The 25057-nt window shown below is 46.4% G+C and overlaps 1 protein-coding gene across 2 annotated transcripts in view; it reads right to left on the bottom strand.

Annotated features, from left to right (window-relative positions):
• Nucleotides 1–58: 58 nt before the first annotated feature.
• CPN1 (carboxypeptidase N subunit 1) overlaps nt 59–25057 on the bottom strand; it is a 47941-nt gene continuing 22942 nt past the window's right edge. For both annotated transcript variants that reach the window (XM_044298899.1, XM_044298898.1), the window contains exons 6-9: nt 23073–23212; nt 10913–11012; nt 10713–10831; nt 59–963 (exon numbers count right to left, since the gene is read on the bottom strand). In XM_044298899.1, coding sequence (XP_044154834.1) covers nt 832–963; nt 10713–10831; nt 10913–11012; nt 23073–23212 — 491 coding nt within the window. In that variant the 3' untranslated portion in view covers nt 59–831. The remainder of the gene's footprint in view (nt 964–10712; nt 10832–10912; nt 11013–23072; nt 23213–25057) is intronic.

Genomic DNA, 25057 nt, shown 5'->3' with positions numbered 1-25057 from the left:
AGTGAGATAAGTGGATCCTGATGAAACATGGCTTAAAACATCAGTGCAGACCAGAAGGTAAATAAGAAACCCAATATTCTTTTATTTATTCACATGTGGATTGATCTGTGCATGTTGCATAGTTGTTCCCATATACAAAAAGTCATGCAAAAGGCTCATTACCCGTCTGTATCTGTGCAATGATATATGGAAGATGCAGGTGAATGGACGAATGTCATGGGATAGGTTGACCTTGAGCACCATATAAATGAATTGTAGCCTGTAAATTTTAAAACAATATCTGTTACTGAGACAGCTGGGTGACAACTATAGGCAGCATTAGGGCTTCCACTGTGGTTGTCACCCAGCTCATCCAGACCCCAAAAGTCCCAACGCAGTGACTGGAGAGAGCCTCACACGCGCGGCCTTCTTTATGTTCCCAAACAGCGCATGGCGGGACTCCATTCTTGAAATAGAAGTGGGTCTCCGAGATGGGACCCACACCTGCTGGAAATGTATCTCGTATCCTGTGGATATGCCATGAATGTCCAGATGGGACAACCCCTTGAACAGAAGAGTGTGACTTGCGATACAATAAGCTCTGCTATATGTACAGACTAGGAACAACACGTCCTCTCTATTGATACTATAATGCCATTTTGGAATGATTAAACCTACATTGTAATATTTCTTCTGACATAAATACATGTTATAAAATAGCTTAATACTTAAAAATCTCAGATTTTCTGTCTTAGGTTTTAATGCTGTCTACTGGCATCTCAAGTCCTTTTAAAGTATGGAATTACTTTAAATTGAAGGCTCTTTTAGCCTCCCTGTAACCACGAGACGCGTTCATCTCCCTTTCCTTCTGTTGACTGATCTGGGAGCGATCTTTTTTATATGGTTCTTTGAGTTTAGGTTTCTTGAAGGCAGCTTTTCCCTTGAACTTGAGGACACTTTCTCCTTCTTTAACTGGAAATTAAGCTGAAGATTTAAAAGAAAGATAAGTCAAGCACACAACGTGAGCAAACTAAATGGACCATTTTGGTCATTTTTCAACCGCACAATTTTCTTGAGATGTCCCATATACTTAGTAAGATCTATAGAATTTGGTGGGATACTTTCTTTCCAAAACATCTCAACATCTACCAATCTACCCCACTATAATGAACCAATGCTTGTTGACGGTGCTGAGGCTCATAAATCTGGTCAAATATGGTTCCATGGAAATCTAATATCCATATCGATCTTTACTTCCACAGTATTGTCTATATACTTATCTCACCAGTAAAGAACTGTTTAATCAGTGAATATTTTGGATGTGTTATATCAGTTTGATCTCTTACTAGTAGAAGAATAAAGCTTCAACTTGAACATTTTGACCTACATGAAGACTTTCATGGCCATCAAAGGAATTACTAAATGTAACAATCAGTGGGTGTGGAACCACTGTGTAAAACAACCAGTTTGAATTTGGGCTAATCCTGAGGCCATTATCTTGGTAGTCCCCTGGTATTCACCCTTTAACCCTTATACAGGGATCTGGACTTCACTGTAGGAGAGCCACCAGGCCACTGCCTTATGGAGTAGTCCCGATGTGGTTGATGGCTGACCAACAGAGGTCAAAGATGCCAGTGCGTGGGACCAAGGGATCAGGCAAAACTTGTAGTCTGTAACAGGCTGAGGTCAGATCAGGCAGAGTTAGTGGAAATCTGTGAAACAAGGGTCAAGTCAGGCACCAGAGGGTCAGAATCCGGGAATCAAGCAGAAGCTGGTACACTGGCAGACAAGCAGATTACAGCACCTTTGTAGGTTCTAGCAAGCTAGTAAACCTATTCCTTAGGCCTCTTGCACGCGACCGTATGGCTTTTTCAGTATTTTGCAGTCCACAAAAACGGATCCGCAAAAATTACGGATGACGTCTGTGTGCATTCCGTTTTTGGCGGAATGGAACAGCTGGTTCTTGATAGAACAGTACTATCCTTCTCATAGGACATGTTCTATCTTTGAACGGAACAGAAAAACAGAAATACGGAAATGGAAGGCATATGGAGTACCTTAATTTTTTTAATAAATGATTCCGTATACGGTCCGTATATGGAATGCGAAAGACGGAATGTAAACGGAAAAAAAAAAGTTCGTGTGCAAGAGGCCTTAGGGCTCGTTCACACGAACATGTAATGCCCGTTGCCATATTGTGTACCGCATTTGCGGATCCACAATACACGGGCACCGTTCCATGGCCATTTCCGCTTCACTGATGCGGACCCATTCATTTCAATTGGTCCGGAGATGTGGAACGGTGCGGAACGGAAGAAGGGAACTGAACCCTACGGAAGCACTACGGAGTGCTTTCTGGGGTTCCGTTCCATGCTTCCACACCGCAAAAAGATAGAACTTGCTCTAACTTTTTGCGGAACAGAAGGATCGCTGACCCATTGAAGTGAATGGGTCTGCGATCCCAATGTGCCTGCCCCACGGACGGTGCCAGTGCATTGCGGACAGCAATTTGCGGTCCACAGCATGGGCACGGGCTTCAAATGGTCGAGTGAATGAGCCCTTAGGCAGAGAGTGAGACAAACAGCACAGCATATATAGCAGAGCTGATTAACACATTAGAAACAGCTGCACACAGAACCGAAGAAAGTTTAGCCCTTGCAATACTGCAGAATGAGGTGAGGTTCAATGAAGAATATCTCAAATAGACACACAGGATACAGGTACCACAAAACCAGAACGCTGAAACTGCTACAGACACAAGGTGTGTGTAGTGGCGCCCATGCCCGCCCAAAGTAGCAGTGTAGTTTTGTGGACATTTGCCTATATCCCCTATGCAAAGTTAAAGCTTCTTACTTTATTTCTCTTGAAAGGGTTAACTTAAACTGTTTAATACTGTGTACCTGCATTTTATATGTTGTGATATATATCCTGTTCATTATCACTGTAATTAAATGGCTGTGTGGAAAGGGTTAATGAATACTGAGAGACTGTTAGAACTTTGAGAAGCTGGTAATTTCCCACAGCTGCCATAGGGTTTAAAGAATACCATGTTTTGGAGGGTGTGGGGATTCGCTCTGGTAGTTAGGACTAGCGGATGCAGTATACGGGCAAAGTACACAGTTCTTGAATCAAACAGCGATGTTTATTCACACATTGGTGTATAACAAAATGCAGATAAGGTGTATCACAAAACAAAGGTGGCTTGGTGTTTGTTCACACACAAGAAAAGTCCATAAACAATAAAAAGTCGCCTTTTCTCCTGTTAATTCACACCCTGTTAGCAGTTCAACCTCAACAAGTCCATAGACGGTCTATTCGCCTTTAGAGAGGCCTGAATCCTCCAGCCCGGCTCAAACCTAAAATCCCAGCACAGCCCTCAGTTCACCGCACACAGTCTGCTGAGCTCCACTGTCAGAGGGAGGTAAATCCACCACACCTGGCAGTGCTGGCTGGTTTTTATGCCTGGCAAAACCCGGTCTGGAACATGGGGAATAGTCACCCACCCAGCACTTTAATCCAGTACGAGCCGTCCCGGATCAGCTATGACAGCTAAACTAAACAGCAAGGTGTCAAACAGCAATTGCTGCTGACACATGAAAACTAGCTCTTACTCCACCAAGGCCAGGAACCTCGGTGACACATACCTTCCGTCAACGACGGTCCCTTGTGCCTTCCTTTGTTCAACCCTGAGGGGGTGAACACTTGCCAGACAGTGTACCCGGGACAGGGCATCCACGTTTCCCTGCATGCGGCCTGCCCTGTGTTTCACTGAGAACTTGAAGTTCTGTAATGACAAGAACCATCTGGTGACCCGAGCATTCCTCTCTTTAGCCTGGCTCATCCACTTGGACCATCACGGAATTCTGTCCCTTCAAGAGCCCTGTCAATGAAACTGCTAAAGTGGCAAAATGGTGAAGGAACCTCATATAATAGCCCACCATTCCCAGGAACGACTTTACTTGCCTCGTAGTGACAGGTCGGGGCAAATTCCAAATCACCTCTATTTTATTCACTTTGGGTTTGGTAACTCCACGTCCAACGACATACCCCAGGTACTTAGTCTCCTCTAACCCTATCGCACATTTGTTTGGGTTAGCGGTCAGTCCAGCCTTCCTAAGGGAGTACAGTACAGCCTGCACTTTTGGTAGATAACTTTCCCAGTCGGTACTGTGGATGACAATATCGTCCAGGTAAGCTGAAGCGTACAGACGATGTGGACGCAGCACAATATCCATGAGCCATTGAAAAGTGGCGGGGGCTCCATGCAGATCAAAGGGTAACACCTTATTTTAGTACAGCCCCTCTACTGGCAGTTTTCTTTTTGGAAGCCTCCGTCAAGGGTACCTGCCAGTACCCTTTGGTGAGGTCCAAAACAGAAAAATACCGGGCTTGGCCTAACCTCTCATAAGCTCAATCACCCGAGGCATGGGATATATCTTAGAGATCTCGTTTAGTTTTCAGGAATCATTACAAAACCGGCGTGTCCCGTCTGACTTGGGTGTTAGCACTATAGGACTAGCCCGCTCACTTTTAGATTTCTCAATGACATCTAGCCTCAGCATCATCTGCACTTCCGCTGAGATGGCTTGTCGCCGAGCCTTGGGTACCTAGTATGGTTTTAGCCGGACTTTCGCCTGAGGCTCAGTGACAAAGTCATGCCGAATTGTAGAAGTGTGTCCAGGGAGATCCGAAAACACATCCGTGTTCCGGCTAATCAACTCCCTGGCCTCCTGAGCCTGCTTAGAGGAAAGGCTGTCAGCAATTCTTACGGTGGCAGCCACTTCCCTGGCTTCAGACAGAGGGGCTGAAACCACTTCCCCTAGAAAACCCGGCCGTATGCTGTCTTCAGTACAGGTTTCCCTATCTTTCCACGGTTTGAGTAGATTCACATGGTACACCTGCTCGGGCCTTCGCCTCCCTGGCTGGTGTACCTTCTAATTTACCTCTCCAATTTTTTCAAGTACCTCGTAGGGCCCCTGTCATCTGGCCAGACACATACTGTCCACGGTTGGCACCAGAACCAAAACCCGATCACCCGGGTTAAAGATCCGGACCCGAGCCTGCCGATTATAGATCCGACTCTGGGCTCGCTGAGCGGCCTCTATATGCTCCCTGACAAGAGGAGTCTCTATCCACTGTTGCATCTTGGTAACATACTCAAGGACACTTTCATGCGGAGTGGGCTGCTGTTCCCAATCCTCTTTGGCTATGTCCAACAAACCACGAGGATGTCTGCCATATAGCAATTCGAAGGGCGAGAACCCAGTAGAGGCCTGGGGCACCTCTCCCACAGCGAACATGAGGTAGGGCAGAAGAAGGTCCCAGTCCTTCCCATCTTTAGACACCACCCTTTTCAACATGATTTTTAGTGTTTTGTTAAACCTTTCAACCAGACTGTCTGTTTGCGGATGGTGCACGGACGTCCATAACTGTTTGATATGCAGCAACTTACAAAGTTCTCTCATGACCTTGGACATAAAAGGGGTCCCTTGGTCAGTCAGAACCTCTTTAGGTAGCCCCACTCGGGAGAACATTTCCATTAGCTCCCTAGCTATCAGTTTAACTGATGTATGTCACAGTGGCATAGTCTAGGACGACCAAGATGTGTTGGTGTCCTCTAGCGGACTTCAGTACTGGGCCTAAGAGGTCCATACCGATTCGCTCAAATGGTACCTCGATGATTGGGAGAAGTACCAAGGGACTGCAGAAAAGGTGCTGGGGGCTAGTTGCCTGGCAGGTCGGGCAAGACTTACAGAATTCGTCCACCTCCCTAAACACACTGGGCCAGTAAAACCGTTATAGTATCTGGTCCTGTATTTTCTGCATTCCGAGATGACCCCCGAGAACATGTTGGTGCGCTAACTCTAACACGAGTTTGTGATAAGCCTGGGGCACCAGAAACTGTTCAATGGGTTCACCTCGCAGCTGGCTTACCCGGTACAACATACCCTGATGAACCACAAAACGGGGGGAACACCAACTCTGCCCCAGCTTGTTGTGGTTTACCATGTACTATTAATACATTTCCCCAAGCTTGGGATAGGGTTGAGTCCCGGTGTTGTGCAGTACCAAAATTATCCCCAGAGACATTGAGGTCTGCCAGCTCAGGCCCCGGCGGCATGTCCTCCACGTCTCCCACCACTACAATCAGTGGGGTTGTCTCCCCCTCTTCCACCGAAGTGGCGGTCACCCCTACCGCTGGCCCTTCAGCTTCGGGTATCTAGGGTTCTGGCCTCCCCCTGGAGCAAGGCCACTCTGCTGGGGTTACCCCTGTCTCATGGGTATCAGTCACTTTCGTAGCAGGCCACAGTGCCGGGAAACCCAGGAAGTCTCTCCCGATTATAAGTTCATAGTGTAAGTTTGTGGCAACTGCCACTTCGTTAGTCCATCTGCCGGCCCCCATGGTTAGAGACACCAGGGCGGTGAGATAGTCTTTTAAGTCCCCATGAATGCACATGACCCTGACTTTCCAGCCAGTATACCCAGCGGACCATACCAGGGGAGCCTTACTAGGGACACCAGACTCCCTGAGTCCAGCAGGGCCTCCGCTGGAGTGTCTCCCATTTTCACCTGGCACAAGTGATTTAGAGTTTCTGGGGTACCACCTGCACACAGCTTTCTGGCATATAACGACTGATGGAATCCATAGTTTGCATCCATGGGTTCCACCTAATGTGGACAGTCAGCTCGTACATGGCCAGGCTTCTGACACTGCCAGCAGACTATCAGAGCCGGGTCCACCGGGAGTACATCCCAGGCGGGTTTGGTTGGCACAAGTCGCCAGGTCTGGGTGGAGATTTACGGGATTTGACTGCCCCCCTCCCAAAAAGAACCCCCAGGTTCCACCAGGTCGGCCATCTCAAGGGCATTACCTGGTCGATCCATTGCTGGAGAGGGAATGGCAAAGCCCTCCAGAACATATCAGCCAATATTCCGTCCAGCATAGCCATGGGACTCAGCACATAAGGCTGTAGCCACTTTTGCAAAAGGTGGAGTAAGTCATAATACTGGGGTCTCGCGGGCTCAGCTGGCTTAAACCCCCACTGATGTACCCGCTGGGCCCATATCACATTCACCCCCAGTCTTGCCAAAATCTCACCCTTTAATTTGTGGTAGTCGGCCACTGGGAATCGGAAGCCAGAAACAGTGTGACGACCTCAGCCCACTGGTCTCGGGGTAGCTTCTCCCTTGTGGCCACTTTCTCGTACATCGCCAGGTAGGTTTCGATGTCTTCTGCGGGGGTCATCTTAGGAATCGCTGCACGAACTGCCTTGCTGGCATCGTGGACGCTTGGGGTTGCTCCTGTTGTCTGTAAAGCCAGCACGTGTTGTAGCAGAAACTGGTTGGTCTCTTGCTGCTTCTTTTTAGCTTTCCGACTCCCGTTTGTCTCTCACTGCTGCAGATTAGCCTCCATGAGGGCCTTCACAACAGCCTTAATTTTGTCATGGGACACGGGTTATAATACCGCTGGTTTGATGTATGACATACAACCATGCCCAACAATGCAATCCACAAAATATTTAGGCGTGCACGCCTAGCGGATGCAGTACAGAGGCAAAGTACACAGTTCTGAAAACAAACAGCGGTGTTTATTCACACATTGGTGTATAACAAAATGCAGATAAGCTGTATCACAAAACGCAGGTGGCTTGGTGTTTGTTCACACACAAGGAAAGTCCATAAACAATTAAAAGTCACCTTTTCTCCTGGGTGCTAATTAACACTCTGTTAGCAGTTCAGCCTCATCAAGTCCATAGGTGGTCTGAATCCTCCAGCCTGGCTCAAACCTCAAATCCCAGCACAGCCCTCAGTTTACAGCACACAAACTGCTGAGCTCCACTGTCAGAGGGAGGTAAATTCACCACACCTGGCAGTGCTGACTGGTTTTTATGCCTGGCAAAACCCGGCCTGGAACATGGGGAATAGTCACCCACCCAGCACTTTGACTACTCCCAGTAAGAGCCGTCCCGGATCAGCTATGACAGCTAAACTAAATAGTAAGGTGTCAAACAGCAACTGCTGCTGACACATGAAAGCTGGCTCTTACTCCACTGAGGCCAGGAACCTCGATGACACATACCTTCTGTCAACGACGGTCCCTTGTGCCTTCCTACAAGGGAAGAAAAACAAACTTGTTTACCACCAAAAGCAGACAGCCTGACCTTTTAAAATGTCTGGTTTTAGCTCTGTTGTTATGTCTGGAAACTTGTTTTTGTCTGGAAAACCTGCTGTGTCATTGCCATTGAGTATTATTGAAGCTTTAATGTAAGTCTATACCAGACGGGAGCTGAAACAATGTATCTGTTTGTGCTGAGTTTCTCCACTCCACCCCTCCCACTAGAAGGTTCTAGTCTAGCAAAAACTGTATATAAGGAGAGGAGTTAGAGCCTCTAGTGTGATGCAATTAGGGACCAGTGCTTGGAGGGGAGACTCAGCTTGCATGAGTGACCAGAAGAAGACGCTGAGATGGGGACGTTGAGCCACAGACCATGGGTCACTAGCCCTGTGACCAATCAGCCACCCTGATTACTGAGCTACAGACCGTGGGCCCTTGACCAGGATGCCAGCCTTCTGAGAGAGAGAGAGGGACAGCTAGCTCAGGCCTTTCCTCAGCATCAAACCCTTATTCTGCCAGAGAGGAGACTGCCAGACTACTGAGTGACCAGAAGAAGACACTGAGCTGGGGATAAGCTGCCATAGATCCTGGATCACCAGCCTTGGACCAGGGTTCCAACCTTCTGAAGAGAGAGAGGGACAGCTAGCTCAGGCCTTTCCTCAGCATCAAACCGGCCACTGCAGTAGTGGCTAATGTAACAATAAGGTAGTATAATTGGTATTCACTTTTAAGAATTACCATATAATGCCTAAATTGCGTGGAATACTACGGGTACAAATGGGTAACCAACCATACAATACAAACCTAGAGACTTGTCAAAAACCTTTTCTGTTCAAGGATGTACAAAATATTTCAAGAACTTGAGCCTGCAGTATTGTTGTTGCCATAAGCTTAAATGGTCACTAACTCTTCACACAATAAATCATTAGTACAAGCGACCACAAGAAACTTTGTAATATGTCTTATCAGTGAGAAATGTCTAGCTTTCATGCTATCAGCTGTTAACCATTTCTTCCCTATGGAGGAGAGCTAATTTGCATACATTTTCCCAGGGAGCATTGTCTGTGATCTTCAGAAGGAGAACCAGTTTCCCCTTGAGTTTCATCAAATGGGGAGCCTTGCAGGGTTGCCAACCTTTTTTCTGAGCAAACTTATAAAAAAAAACTATGGACAGCCAACATATTTTTTTTTTTCACAAACAGGAAAGCCATAATACATCATAGAAGTGATGAGTGATATCAGCACATTAACAGCATTTACTATGTACGGTACTTTACAGTAGAATTAGGAGAATTACAATCATCATAATCTGTACAAGGACCCAAGCACGAAAAAAACATACAAACATCCTTTTCTAAATGTGAACTGATGCAAGCGGATTACAGGCCTTTGTACTGTCATCCAGCTGAAATAGTGAGGTCTCCCATCTGCCCAGGTATCAGCGGTGTAAATATACAGGTAGAGAATCCTCTAAGCACTAGGGCTGCAAGATAACGGCAGTTATGTGACTTGTTACTTTGGGCTGCCCCTACGTCCAGTAGTCCGGCGCAGGCGCTGAACAAGAAATGAATGTGTTTTTCGCATGTGCAGGTACCGGCTGCAGAATCCCCTTTATCTGTACGTGATCCCATTTTCCAGTCTATGGATGTGGAAGGTGTACATTTGGATGTGGAAGGTGTCCTCTTGTAGCAGTTTTTCTTCTTTTAAATATTCTCTTCTCTTTTACCGAGTTGATTCCCTTTATGTATTTAAAAGTTTCTATCATATCCCCTCTGTCTCGTCTTTCTTCCAAGCTATACATGTTAAGGTCCTTTAATCTTTCCTGGTAAGTTTTATCCTGCAATCCATGTACCAGTTCAGTAGCTCTTCTCTGAACTCTCTCCAAAGTATCAATATACTTCTGGAGATATGGTCTCCAGTACTGCGCACAATACTCCAAATGAGGTCTCACTAGTGCTCTGTAGAGCAGCATGAGCACCTCCCTCTCTCTACTGGTAATGCCTCTCCCTATACACCCAAGCATTCTGCTAGCATTTCCTGCTGCTCTATGACATTGTCTGCCTACCTTTTAAGTCTTCTGAAATAATAACCCCTAAATCCCTTTCCTCAGATCATTCATCCCCTTAGCAGTTTCCATTGGCCGATGTGAATGTTCTTTAAACGAATGACGATTGACTTGCTTTATCCTGGATCACTGCTCATTATGGCCCCGCATTGGGCGCTCTAAAGGGACCCTTACTCTACAGCAGTCACAAATATTAAAGATCACATATGTAAATATTTACCAACGTTTTCATAGTAAACTCAGGGCATTTAAGCCCTGCCCTCGAGAATCCACAAGCATGCCAAGAACACCTATTTTCGGGCAGGATTTACGTAAGCCCCACCAATTTTTGGCCAAGAACAGGTCAAGTTTGATTAAATTGTTTCTAAAAATAAGAAAGAGTGCCAGCAAAGTCGAGAATGTTGGCAATGATGATAAATTCCCAATACAAAATCTGTACCATGCCCCACCTGCCACGTGTCATGTATAATATTGGTGTTTTCCAAAGAGAGACCTCTAGGCCACCAGGACCTGCTCTACGCCCCTTATGACTGCTCCCCTGTTGAAACTTACCACAATGGCCTCATCTGGTCCAACTACTACAGTTGCGGTCTTGGCATAGTACCCATCTGCTGACACTGTTACTGTGTACGTGTCCGGTAATAACAGGCGGAAATAATCTCCTCCCTCACCTATAGGAATAACAGAGGTACATGTCAATTCCATTAGAAATTATGTTTTGGAGAAGGTATAAAGTCTGAACCTGGACTTACCTGAAAAGATGTTATGGTTAATGCCTGCAACTGAGACCACCGCATTGGCTATACCATTATTATTCTCATCTGTCACCGTCCCTTTAATTCCTTTGTGAATCTAGGAAAACATAACAATAAAGTCCATAAAGTCAATAAAGTCTTTTGTTCTTGACAGTCACTTTAGCTGGGTGACCACACCACCATAGGGTGGGGTACTCCTGTACATTTTGCAAAGGTCCTCATACATGGGTCCGGGTCACAAAAAAATGTAAAGAAGGATAACACCAGTAGCGTGTTGTGCAGCAATTTTATTAATTTTTTTACAATAAATCATACCTCTAATCCCACCTAATATCCTTTCTGCTAACCATGCAGTAATAGTGCCCCCTTAGTCCCTCCCCACAATGATCCCCTAAGTGCCCACCACACAGAATGATCCCTTAAATGCCACCAGAACAAAGTGATGTCCTCTAAATTCACACAGTATGATGTCCCCTTTTATGATTGCCTCACATGGTGGTGCTCTCTTAAGTGGCCTCCTCCTAGTATGATGTCCCCTTAAGTGCCCCCCAAACAGTAAGATGTCCCCTTAAGTGCCCCCCACACAGTATAATGTCAACTTAAGGGCCCCCCCCACAGTATGGTGTCCCCTCAAGGCCTCATACACACGACCATATGTATTTTGCGGTCCACAAAAAACGGATCTGCAAAAAATACGGGTGACGTCTGTGTGCATTCCGTATTTTGCGGAATGGAACAGCTGGCCCTTAAAAGAACAGTACCATCATTGTCTGGAATGCCTTCCGGTTTTTATAGCATCTACTATATTGTATTAGCGGATAGGCGCCATTTGGTGATTTTTTTCTGTTTTATCTCTCTCCTGCTTTACTATATTGCTTTTCTGCATATAGTTTATCACCTAGGCTGCCCTGCCTGTTGCTTCTTTAACCTCCCTGTTAAGCATTATCTGGACTTGACTACACATTTTTTTCCCACTGTGTCCTCTACCTCTGGCGCCCTGTGTGTTCATCCCATATCTCCTACCTTAGAAGTACAGGATTAACCCTCTCTTTTTTCTCCCTACCTCGACCCTGCTGGAGGCCTAGATAAGGCAGGATAGCAAAACTATACAATTGCAAGAAAAAGTATGTGAACCCTTTGGAATGATATTGATTTCTGCACAAATTGGTCATAAAATGTGATCTGATCTTCATCTAAGTCACAACAATAGACAATCACAGTCTGCTTAAACTAATAACACACAAAGAATTAAATGTTACCATGTTTTTATTGAACACACCATGTAAACATTCACAGTGCAGGTGGAAAAAGTATGTGAACCCCTAGACTAATGACATCTCCAAGAGCTAATTGGAGTGAGGTGTCAGCCAACTGGAGTCCAATCAATAAGATGAGATTAGAGGTGTTGGTTACAGCTGCCCTGCACTATAAAAAACACACACCAGTTCTGGGTTTGCTTTTCACAAGAAGCATTGCCTGATGTGAATGATGCCTCGCACAAAAGAGCTCTCAGAAGACCTACGATTAAGAATAGTTGACTTGCATAAAGCTGTAAAGGGTTATAAATGTATCCCCAAAAGCCTTGGTGTTCATCAGTCCACGGTAAGACAAATTGTCTATAAATGGAGAAAGTTCAGCTCTGCTGCTACTCTCCCTAGGAGTGGCCGTCCTGTGAAGATGACTGCAAGAGCACAGCGTAGACTGCTCAATGAGGTGAAGAAGAATCCTAGAGTGTCAGCTAGAGACTTACAAAAGTCTCTGGCATATGCTAACATCCCTGTTAGCAAATCTATGATACGTAAAACACTAAAGAATGGATTTCATGGGAGGATACCACAGAGGAAGCCACTGCTGTCCAAAAAAACATTGCTGCACGTTTACAGTTTGCACAAGAGCACCTGGATGTCCCACAGCAGTACTGGCAAAATATTCTGTGGACGGATGAAACCAAAGAAGAGCTGTTTGAAAGAAACATACAACACTATGTGTGGATAAAAAGAAGGACAGCACACCAACATCAAAACCTCATCAGAACTGTGAAGTATGGTGGTGAGGGCATCATGGTTTGGGGCTGCTTTGCAGCATCAGGGCCTGGACGGATTGCTATCATCGAAGGAAAAATGAATTCCCAAGTTTATCAAGACATTTTGCAGGAGAACTTAAGGCCATCTGTCCACCAGCTGAAGCTCAACAGAAGATGCAACAGGACAACGACCCAAAGCATAGAAGTAAATCAACAACAGAATGGCTTAAACAGAAGAAAATACGCCTTCAGGAGTGGTCCAGTCAGAGTCCTGACCTCAACCCGATTGAGATGCTGTGGCATGACCTCAAGAAAGCGATTCACACCAGTCATCCCAAGAATATTGCTGAACTGAAACAGTTCTGTAAAGTGGAATGGTCAAGAATTACCCCTGAGCGTTGTGCACGTCTGATCTGCAACTACAGGAAACGTTTGGTTGAAGTTATTGCTGCCAAAGGAGGTTCAACCAGTTATTAAAGCCAAGGGTTCACATACTTTTTCCACCTGCACTGTGAATGAAGTTTACGCAGACTGTGATTGTCTATTGTTGTGACTTAGATGAAGATCAGATCACATTTTATGACCAATTTGTGCAGAAATCCATATCATTCCAAAGAGTTCACATACTTTTTCTTGCAACTGTATATTATACACACAGATAAGGATCTGTATGCTACTCTGGTATCTGGGGGAACGGGAAGTACTCCGTCACTTCCTGGAGAATAAAAAGAAGAAGGTTTGGTACCTACCGTGTTTGGCCTCATGCACACAACCGTTGTGTGCATACGTGTCCGTTGTTCCGATTTCCGTGATTTTCTGCGGACCCATTGACTTTCAATGGGTCCGTTGAAAACTCGGAAAATGCACCGTTGTTCATCCGCGTCCTGTGATCCGTGTTTCCTGTCCGTCCCAAAAATATGACCTGTCCTATTTTTTTGACGGACAACGGTTCACGGACCTATTCAACTCAATGGGTCCGTGAAAAAACACGGATGCACACAAGATTGTCATCCGCGTCAGTGATCCATGTCCGTAGGCTACCTTCATACAGACGGATCCAAAGATCCGTCTGCATAAAAGATTTTTCAGAGCTGAGTTTTCACTTCGTGAAAACTCAGATCCGACAGTATATTCTAACACAGAGGCGTTCCCATAGTGATGGGGACGCTTCAAGTTAGAATATACTACGAACTGTGTACATGACTGCCCCCTGCTGCCTGGCAGCACCCGATCTCTTACATGGGCTGTGATCCCCACAATTAACCCCTCAGGTGTCGCACCTGAGGGGTTAATTGTGCGTATCATAGCCCCCTGTAAGAGATCAGGGGCTGCCAGGCAGCAGGGAGCAGACTACCCTCCCTCCCCAGTTTTAAATTCATTGGTGGCAGTGCGGCCCCCCTCCCTCCCTCTACTGTATTAATTTCATTGGTGGCCAGTGCGGCCTTAGCAATATTATACTTACCTGCTGCGATGTCTGTGACCGGCCGGGCGCTCCTCCTACTGGTAAGTGACAGATCTGTGCTTTAAGCAATGCGCCGCACAGACCTGTCACTTACCAGTAGGAGGAGCTCCCGACCGGTCACAGACAGCGCAGCAGGTAAGTATAATGCTTCTAATATTGCTAAGTAACCATGGCAACCAGAACTGCAGTAGCGTCTTGGTTGCCATGGTTACCGATCGGAGCCCCAGCGATTAAACTGGGTCACCGATCGGAACTCTCCGCTGCCACCAATGATGGGGGGGGAGGCCGCACTGGCCACCAATGAAATTAATACAGTAGAGGGAGGGAGGGGGCGCCGGGGGGCTGGGCCGCACTGGCCACCAATGAAATTGATACAGTAGAGGAGGGGGGGGGGCCGCACTGGCCACAAATGAATTTAAAACTGGGGAGGGAGGGGGTTAATTGTGCGGATCACAGCCCCCTGTAAGAGATCGGGTGCAGGGGGCAGTCATGTACACAGTTCTTAGTATATTCTAACTAGAAGCGTCCCCATTCCATGGGAACGCCTCTGTTTTTTTTTTTACGATGTAACTCAAATCCGATGGTATATTCTAACATAGAGGCGTTCCTATGGTGATGGGGACGCTTCAAGTTAAAATATACCATCGGATTGGAGAAAACTCTGATAGGGACTCCTGACTTTTTATTGAAAGTCAATGGGGGACGGATCTGTTTGCAATTGCACCATATTGTGTCAACGTTAAACGGATCCGTCTCCATTGACTTACATTGTAAGTCAGGACGGATCCGTTTGGCTCCACACGGCCAGGCGGACACCAAAATAACTTTTTTTTAAACTTTCCTTCATGTCTGGTGATCCTCCAAAAATCACGTTAGACACACGTAAGAAAAAACGGACACGGATCACGGAACAACGGAACCCCGTTTTGCGGACCAGGAAAAAATACTGTCGTGTGCATGAGGCCTTTGAGGTTATAAGGCAAGTTTTCCAGACTCTGAGGTCCCTTCTTCAGGCCTCAGAGTCTCGAAAGCTTACCTTATAACATTATTTATTTTAGTTAGCCATTAAAAGATATCACATTACAATGTTTTATATTGTTTCTCTTTTGGAGAGTGTCACGGCTTCCTGGAGAATGTGTTTTTCTGCTCTGCTGACCCTTTTCTGTCTATTATCTTCTTTTTATTGCTGCTGTCATAAAGTACATATACATCATATCACTGTTTATATGGACAGTGCATTCCTCCAATATAGCAAATGTTTTATATATTATTTCTCAAATCTAATAAATGCAATTAAAATTAGATACATGAGAAATTTTTGATGTAAAAAAAAAAAATGAAAATCAGACATCATATAGGACATGATAATCGCTTCCTAAGAAAGCTAGAACCAGCCCTGTACCTCACATGGATCCAGAGATCTCCTCATTCATTGCTCCAATTGCTCTGCTAGATTTATTTCAAGCTGGAAGTTTGGGGGGGGGGGGGTCTTTTCTGCTGCAGCTCTTCCTATCGCAGCTGAGGGGGCATGCCATTTCTGCTGAAACTCTCTATTACCACTCAGAGAGTGTGTCCTTTCTGCTGCAGCTCTTCCTATTTACAGCTCAGTGATGTGTGTCCTTTCTGAGACGTGTGGCCTTTCTGCTGCAGCTCTTTTTCTATCACAGCTCAGAATGTGTATATTTTCTGCTGCAGCTCTCTCTATCACAGCTCAGGGGATGTGGCCTTTCTGCTGCAGCTCTCTCTATCACAGCTCAGGGGATGTGTGCATTCTGCTGCAGCTCTATCCCTATCACAACATGACCATTCTGCTGCAGCTCTCTCTCTCTCTCTATCTCTCACAGCTCAGGGGATGTGTCCTTTCTGCAGCACTCTCCTTATCACAGCTCAGAGGCGCAGAACAGAATGCCTAACACTTGCTGTTATACTGCTATTAATCTTGTTTATTTCACAGCATCTAGCAAGACGCATTTCGTCCCATCCCAAGCCTTTTGCAACTTCTACGAATCATGACATAATCATTAACTCACTTGTCTAGTCACATGATCATGACGTCAGATGTCTCGGAACTCTGGGTATCAGAAGTGTATTTTGTAAACAAAAATGTGAAAGTAAGGGTCCATTCACACGTCCGTAGTGTATTGCGGATCTGCAATACAACCGGCCGGCACCCCCATAGAACTGCCTATTCTTGTCCGCATTGACAAGAATAGGACATGTTCTATTTTTTTCTGGAGCCGCGGACCGGAAGATCGGGGGCGCGCTCCGGAAATGCGGATGCGGACAGCACACTGTGTGCTGTCCGCATCCATTCCTGCCCCATAGAGAATGAATGGGTCCGCACCTGTTCCGCAGAATTGCAGAACGGATGCGGACCCATTCTACGGACGTGTGAATGGACCCTTAATCTACAATCATTACATAGTAACACAATGGCAGAGAGAACTATAGGACATAATATACCCAAAAGCTTTCCCACATCATATCAATAGCATCATATACTTATCATTTCATATTCTCTATTTAACCCTTTAGATTCTAGAGTATTTTATGCATGGATCCAATAGGCTAGTCATTTTTTAATATCTCCCCCTCTTTTTGGCGACTGTACTTGTTGAATAATTTAGAACTTAAATTGTGAGATTGAATGATTCTCTTTATGGAAATGATAGGGTGGTGGCCACAATAAATATTTAGGGGGTCATTTATTAATAAGGCCCTGCGCTGGCGTTGGATCCGACGAAATTATGTAGAGGCACTGGCCACCCACGCCCAATTTTTTAGACCAGACGAGAGAGGGGTAAGGTCACCGATGGGTGGTAGAATGAGTGCCCCCTGATTACAGGTGAACTCTGCATACAGTGTAAGCATGGGACTGTCCCATTCCTCCTAGTGGCTAACACAGCTTGTTATTCTTTCCCTTCATACTGCACAAATCTGCCCTTACTATTTTGTCCCTGAAATTTGGATATTAAGAGAGGGAGATATTAAAAGAAATTACTAGCACGTAGGAAAGCCTACTGGGTCCATACATTAAATATTCTGACTAGAAGGGTTACATAGAGAATATGAAATGATGCGTATATGACGTCATACATGTGCGGCAGAGAACAATCTGCCGGAGTTCTCCAGATCTGGCATTGCCGGACACTGCCTGCTGCCCGCCTGGCCCCATTGTCTATAATGGGGTCCGGCAGAGATCAGGCTGATATCCGACAAATACGCCTACAATCGGCCGGAAAAAAACGCTGCAGGCATTCCCTGCTGGAACAGCCTGCCGGAGGCTCTGCCGCGGATGGGAAACTAGGCTAACAGTTTTTCCTTTCCCTTCCAGACACAACATTGAAAACAATGTGAGAAACATGTTGGGTATATTATTTCCTATTATGTCCTATGGTTCTCTCTGATATAGCCATTCTGTTACTATGTAACGATTGCATATTTACTTTCAAATTACACCCGACATCTGACGTTGGGATCATGTGATTGGATATGGGAGTTCATGATTATGTATATTTTATCTTAGTGGATGGAATGAGCCAGAGCAATTGAAAAAGGCTTGGGACGGGCTGAAACGCGTCTCGTTACATGCTATGAAGTAAAGAAGATTAATAGCAGTATAACAGCGAGTGTCGGAGATTCTGTTCTACTACTTTGGCTTATACATGCCCACATGCGCTGTGCTTCTTTGGGACCACAAGTGCTGAGTATATATTACTTACCGAGGGGTGTGTCTTTTTAGCTGCAGGTCTCCCTATCACAGTCAGGGGGTGAGTCCTTTCTGCTGCAGCTCTCTCCCTATCACAGCTCAGGGGTGAGTCCTTTCTCCTGCAGCTCTCTCCCTATCACAGCTCAGGGGGTGAGTCCTTTCTCCTGCAGCTCTCACCCTATCACAGCTCAAGGGGCATGATCTTTCTGCTGCAGCTCTCTCTCTCTCTCTCACAGCTCAAGGGGCATGTTCTTTCTGCTGCAGCTCTCTCCCTATCACAGCTCAGGAGGTGAGTCCTTTCTGCTGCAGCTCTCTCTCTCTCTCACACACAGCTCAAGGGGCATGTTCTTTCTGCTGCAGCTTCTCTCTCTCACACACAGTTTAGGAGGTGAGTCCTTTCTGCTGCAGCTCTCTCTCTCTCCCTATCACAGCCCAGGGGGCATGTTCTTTCTGCTGCAGCTCTCTCTCTCTCTCTCTCTCTCTCTCTCTATCACAGCTCAGGGGGCATTTTATTTCTGCTGCAGCTCTCTCTCTCCATCACAGCTCAGGGGGCATGTTCTTTCTGCTGCAGCTCTCTCTCTCTCTATCACAGCTCAGGGGGCATGTTCTTTCTGCTGCAGCTCTCTCTCTCTCTATCACAGCTCAGGGGGCATGTTCTTTCTGCTGCAGCTCTCTCTCTCTCTATCACAGCTCAGGGGGCATGTTCTTTCTGCTGCAGCTCTCTCTCTATCACAGCTCAGGGGACATGTTCTTTCTCCTGCAGCTCTCTCTCTCTCTCTCTCTCTCTCTATCACAGCTCAGGGGGCATGTTATTTCTGCGGCAGCTCTCTCTCTCCATCACAGCTCAGGGGGCATGTTCTTTCTGCTGCAGCTCTCTCTCTCTCTCTATCACAGCTCAGGGGGCATGTTCTTTCTGCTGCAGCTCTCTCTCTATCACAGCTCAGGGGGCATGTTCTTTCTGCTGCAGCTCTCTCTCTCTCTCTCTCTCTCTCTATCACAGCTCAGGGGGCATGTTCTTTCTGCGGCAGCTCTCTCTCTCTCTCTCTCTCTCTCTATCACAGCTCAGGGGGCATGTTCTTTATGCTGCAGCTCTCTCTCTCTCTATCACAGCTCAGGGGGCATGTTCTTTCTGCTGCAGCTCTCTCTCTCTCTCTCTCTATCACAGCTCAGGGGGCATGTTCTTTCTGCGGCAGCTCTCTCTCTCTCTCTATCACAGCTCAGGGGGCATGTTCTTTATGCTGCAGCTCTCTCTCTCTCTATCACAGCTCAGGGGGCATGTTCTTTATGCTGCAGCTCTCTCTCTCTCTATCACAGCTCAGGGGGCATGTTCTTTATGCTGCAGCTCTCTCTCTCTCTATCACAGCTCAGGGGGCATGTTCTTTCTGCTGCAGCTCTCGCTCTCTCTCTCTCTATCACAGCTCAGGGGGCATGTTCTTTATGCTGCAGCTCTCTCACTCTCTATCACAGCTCAGGGGGCATGTTCTTTCTGCTACAGCTCTCTCTCTCTATCACAGCTCAGGGGGCATGTTCTTTCTGCTACAGCTCTCTCTCTCTATCACAGCTCAGGGGGCATTTTCTTTCTGCTGCAGCTCTCTCTCTCTCTCTCTCTCTCTCACAGCTCAGGGGGCATGTTCTTTCTGCTGCAGCTCTCTCTTTCTCTCTCTCTATCACAGCTCAGGGGGCATGTTCTTTCTGCTGCAGCTCTCTCTCTCTCTCTCTCTCACACACACAGCTCAAGAGGTGGGTCCTTTCTGCTGCAGCTCTCTCTCTATCACAGCTCAGGGGGCATGTTCTTTATGCTACAGCTCTCTCTCTATCACAGCTCAGGGGGCATGTTCTTTATGCTGCAGCTCTCTCTCTATCACAGCTCAGGGGGCATGTTCTTTCTGCTGCAGCTCTCTCTCTCTCTATCACAGCTCAGGGGGCATGTTCTTTCTGCTGCAGCTCTCTCTCTATCACAGCTCAGGGGGCATGTTCTTTATGCTGCAGCTGCCTATAACTGTCAGCTTCTAATAGTATATACAGCTGGTGGCAGTTAACAATGGAGCTGAGTGCATGCAACCATGCTGATCCAGCCCAGTACTTGGACATGGACATTGTTGTACAGATTAAACACCAGGGGGCGCCAGAATAATAAAGAGAATATCACACAACTGGAGCATTTTTGTAACAGAAAGTGAATTACAAAGATAATTAGTATTTCATACTGAATTATACTTAATGGTGGCACAGCCCCTTTGAATGATCAAGATATGAGACCAGGAGAGAATGAACGCCTGGTCAATGTACATACAGTAGTTTAGAGGAGGAAAGGACTTGGCCGGGGGCTCGTGGGGGAACGCTTCTCTTTACAATCCCGCCCTTAGAGTAAATGATTTGCTAATCAAAGTGTCACATTTAATTATGTGCTCTTAAATAAGACATACAAACACATCGGCCAGCCCTTCACAAAGCGCTCTGTGTTTTTAAAGGCCCCAATTCCTACTTGGCCAAAGGAACACAGAGACAATTATTCCTCCACTATATGACTACTACCAGTAAGGGCGGTCGGGGTTCAGGGGCCTATAAAACAAAATGTATCACTGAGCGCGGTCTGTTCATATTAACCGTGACGCTGGACACCCAACAAAGTGCGTAGTGTATGCGGTTAATGCGGCCTCAGGCGAGTAGGGGCCATCATGTGTAGCCTTAGTGTTCTCTTCTTCCTCTTTCAATTTCCTCTCCCAGGTTACTTGAGTTTTGTTTTATAGGTATATCCTTAAGTGAAGGTCTGCTGATGAAGGCAGCTCATTTATAGGGTGCACACAGCCATGACTTCCATCAGCCTCTGGATATGGTGACCTGCATAACCCCTACTTATACAGGACCATTCACCGTCATGCAGTAGAGCATTTTTAATGCCCACACAGCCTCCTTGCACTGCCATACAGCCTTCATGCACTGCCATACAGCCTCTGTGCACTGCCATACAGCCTTCATGCACTGCCATACAGCCTCTGTGCACTGCCATACAGCCTTCGTGCACTGCCATACAGCCTTCATGCACTGCCATACAGCCTTCATGCACTGCCATACAGCCTCTGTGCACTGCCATACAGCCTTCGTGCACTGCCATACAGCCTTCGTGCACTGCCATACAGCCTTCGTGCACTGCCATACAGCCTTCGTGCACTGCCATACAGCCTTCGTGCACTGCCATACAGCCTTCATGCACTGCCATACAGCCTTCGTGCACTGCCATACAGCCTCCATGTACTGCCACACAGCCTCCGTGCACTGCCATACAGCTTCTTAGCACTGCCACACAGCCTCCGTGCACTGCCATACAGCTTCTTAGCACTGCCATACAGCCTCCGTGCACTGCCATACAACCTTCATGCACTGCAATACAGCCTCTGTGCACTGGCATACAGCCTCTGTCCACTGCCATACAGCCTCTGTGCACTGCCATACAGCCTCTGTGCACTGCCATAAAGCCTCAAGTTGCCATAAAGTTACTGTTTACTGAGTAGATGATGGAGGTAGTACAATCACAAGCAGTAGGCACAGTTCTGAGGTATATCAAAAAGTAAGCGGTTTCCAAAGGCTGTATCTAACAGGTGGCAATGATGGTAGTAGCCCTCCCCAAGTCTCTTTCTAGAGACACTGTGCAATCTTCCTAAGTTGACCACAGGCATGCAATCACTCTCAATACTTATTTACATTCCCAATTGCAGGACTCAGTCCTATATTGGATGGCCAGTACGTCTCAGCAGTGTGGTGGGAGACAGAAGCAATTATGAGAAACCCCCCTTTAATAAAGGGAGGTCCCGCCTTTAGGACGCACATCTATTACCCAAAGATGAGAGCAGCTACAAAGAGAGTCTCTTTGGAGGACCTGTCATGTTCATGCATTATACACAGACATACCGTTAATTTCAATAAGAACTGTGTCCTGCCGAGTCGCTGCAGGAAAATCAAACAATTGCAGTTAGGTTCCTGTCACGGTAGGTGAGGAAAGGGAAGCAAACCAAATACAAAAAAAAGCAACAAAACACCAGGCTAGGCCCCAAAGCTAGGGAACAGGCAAAGGTCGCCACCTGACAATCCCTGAGCCTTTCCCTGACTGCTGACAACATGAGCAAATCCTAAAGGTGGAAGTGCTCATGCGCTGGAACCTAAGCCTAGCTGGAACTGTAGCAAAGCCTCAGCTAGGGAGCTGGAGATAAGACGACCAGTTCCTAGCGCAAGGTGCAGGAACCAGTGTCTTCCTGACGCCTAGCCAGAACACACAACAAAAGACAAGGAGTAGGACTTAGCTTAAGATGGATGGGGAGCAGGAGATCCACCAAACACCAAATGAGAACTCCAGAAGCAAATATAAACCGCAAGGGCTATAGTGAGAGGCTGGTGTAAATAGCACCACTAAATGGCTAATGAGCAGAACCTGTGGGGAGATGGGATCCTGCCCAAAACCACAACAAAGAGAAACAGAACAATCTGTCAGATAGACTCACGTGCAGCAAGTCTGTCAGATCTTCTCAAGCCTCTCACAGGGAAGGGCCTGACAGTTCCCCCACAGAATACATCAGATAACCTATGATGAGAGAGTTGTCAGGGGCCTCCATAATGTCCCATGACCGAGTATGTTGAGTTGTATGAGCAAGAAACGGGCTCCAACTAAAGTAAAAGCCAAAAATGCTAGGTCAGGGGTCAGCAACCTCCGGCACTCCAGGTGTTGTGAAACTACATCTCCCATCATGCACACTTGCTTGGCTGTTCTCTGAACTCCCACACAAGTGAAAGGAGAATGCTGGGAGTTGTAGTTTCACAACAGCTGGAGTGCTGAAGGTTGCTGATCCCTGTGCTAGGTGTATCCAGTTTACTACCGTTTTATTGTGGTTTTTTTTAATGCAATTTTTATAATGTCGTTTATTTCCAGATTGCAGCAAATGTCAGAATTTCCAATGAGAAGAATTTTTACCTGTTCTATGAATGTGATGAGAGCCTCCCTGTTACCGAACCATTCCCTTTCCAGCTCCTCCTCACGCGGAAACTTGTTGCAGCTCAACTCCAGCGTAATTTCAAAGCAGTTCTTATAAAGGTAATTGAAGTCTTGCATCCCTGTACATGACAACGACACCGCAAAAAGATCAGCCAAAAATGTTCTAGAAATGAGACTACACTCCCTGTATGTTGGGAGATCATTGAGGCGATGTATAACTTTGTGAATATATTGCATTACTAACAATTATAGTGCAACACATAGTCTAAAGCTGCATTCACACTTCAGAGCTGAAATCTCCTGGCATTCTGTCCTGTCCCCTAAAGAATACACAGAATTGCACTCTAGGACGTGTCAGCTATATACCAGGCCCTGTTCCAGAATCTAATGCAGAAAAAAAAACTAACTGTCCCACTGCATTTCAGGATATGGTATGTTTGCCAATGAGCTCGTTGGCTGTTTCCATTACCAAGCGGATTCAGATTGTGTCTTGGACTCTATTACAGGCTGTAACTCGGGTCAGTACAAGAGGAGTAATGTCATTTAGTTACAAAGTGACTCCGTTAGAAAGTTAGTTACAAAGTTAGTTGACTTTATGTAGAATGGGCTCTTTTAACACTCCATTAGCCAGGAACCTCGACACATGCATTTAACGGATGACACCGTGTGGTATCCCTTACCCACAGACACCCATGCTAAAAAAATAAAATAATAAAACATACCACATTTTTTCCTGGATTATAGTGTATTTCATGCAGTAAAAAATGGAAGCCCCTCCAAACAGAAGACAAAAAAACACTCTTTTGACCTCTGTTGATATAATGAGGGTTTTGGATCTTATTAAAGAGTTCTTCCTGGTCCCTCAAACCCAACATTAATTACACGGAGCATGACTGTTGGAGAAAGGTTGAAATATACTTACCGTTTCGAGGTTGCCTGGATCGGCCTCACAGGAAACTGGTCACATGATGCTCCTCTTCTGAAAATCCTGCTTCCACCAACATCACGTCCTGGCCTGGTCTATGGATGGGACATCACGTGTGGACAGGACTAGAACTGTACCTCTCTCCTGAATTCAGTTGCATGCCCCAGGGAGAGGAAGACTTCTGGCCCCGTTGACTTCCCATCAATATCCCAGGCAGGAAACCAGGTAAAGGACGTGACATCGGCAGAGGCTAGATTTGCAGAAGATGATTGTCATGTGAACGGGTTCCCAGGAGGACCAGCTCACTCTTGAGGAAGTGAGTGGAAGTTACATGTGCTCACTCCTCAGAGGACTAGGCTTTCATCCAGGGGTGCTCCATCAATGAGGCCAGGTGAGGCGATTGCCTCAGGCAGCACCAGGTAGAAGCAAGAGGTGGGGCAGCCGAAGGGCCATGGGCAGAAGGGAAGGGGTTAGGTTAAGAAATTGGCATTGGGGAGGGAAGGGGCGCTGTTTCAGTTTTCGCCACAGGCAGCACAAAGGCTAGGTGCACCCCTGCCTTTATCCCAGAGAATCATCATGTCTGAGAGATCCACTGAGAGAAAGCCCTCTCTTCTTCACAGTACTCCAGGAAAGAGAGAGAAAGGTAAGAACTAGAAGTTCCAGAATCTGCATGGCCGAGCATTGGAGTCAGTCCGTAATGTATTTACAAGCACTATAGCATCATGGTGGTGGTTTATTAGCAAAACTCTGGTAACAGGTCCCCTTTAGGAGAAAAGTTGGCGAGAGGTGCTGACCCACATTGCCCAGGGCCCCATATCAAGCCCCATGTCTCATGGTTGTATTCAATGTCTTGTTGCTGTTATTGTACTGTTTGCCTGGATTCTGTTTGCCAGGTAATGTTGGTCGGTACAGTCAACCATAGCTATATTGTCACATGGGCCTCACACTTTAACCTAGATATTGGGTCAGAACCCCCCTCCCCCATTCTGTACATTCAAACCTCTTCAAGAGCCCTTAGTCTAGAAAATGAACCTAATCC

Source organism: Bufo gargarizans, chromosome 6 (assembly GCF_014858855.1).
Source record: "Bufo gargarizans isolate SCDJY-AF-19 chromosome 6, ASM1485885v1, whole genome shotgun sequence".
Classification (NCBI taxonomy): domain Eukaryota; kingdom Metazoa; phylum Chordata; class Amphibia; order Anura; family Bufonidae; genus Bufo; species Bufo gargarizans.
This window is presented reverse-complemented; position numbering and strand designations above follow the sequence as displayed.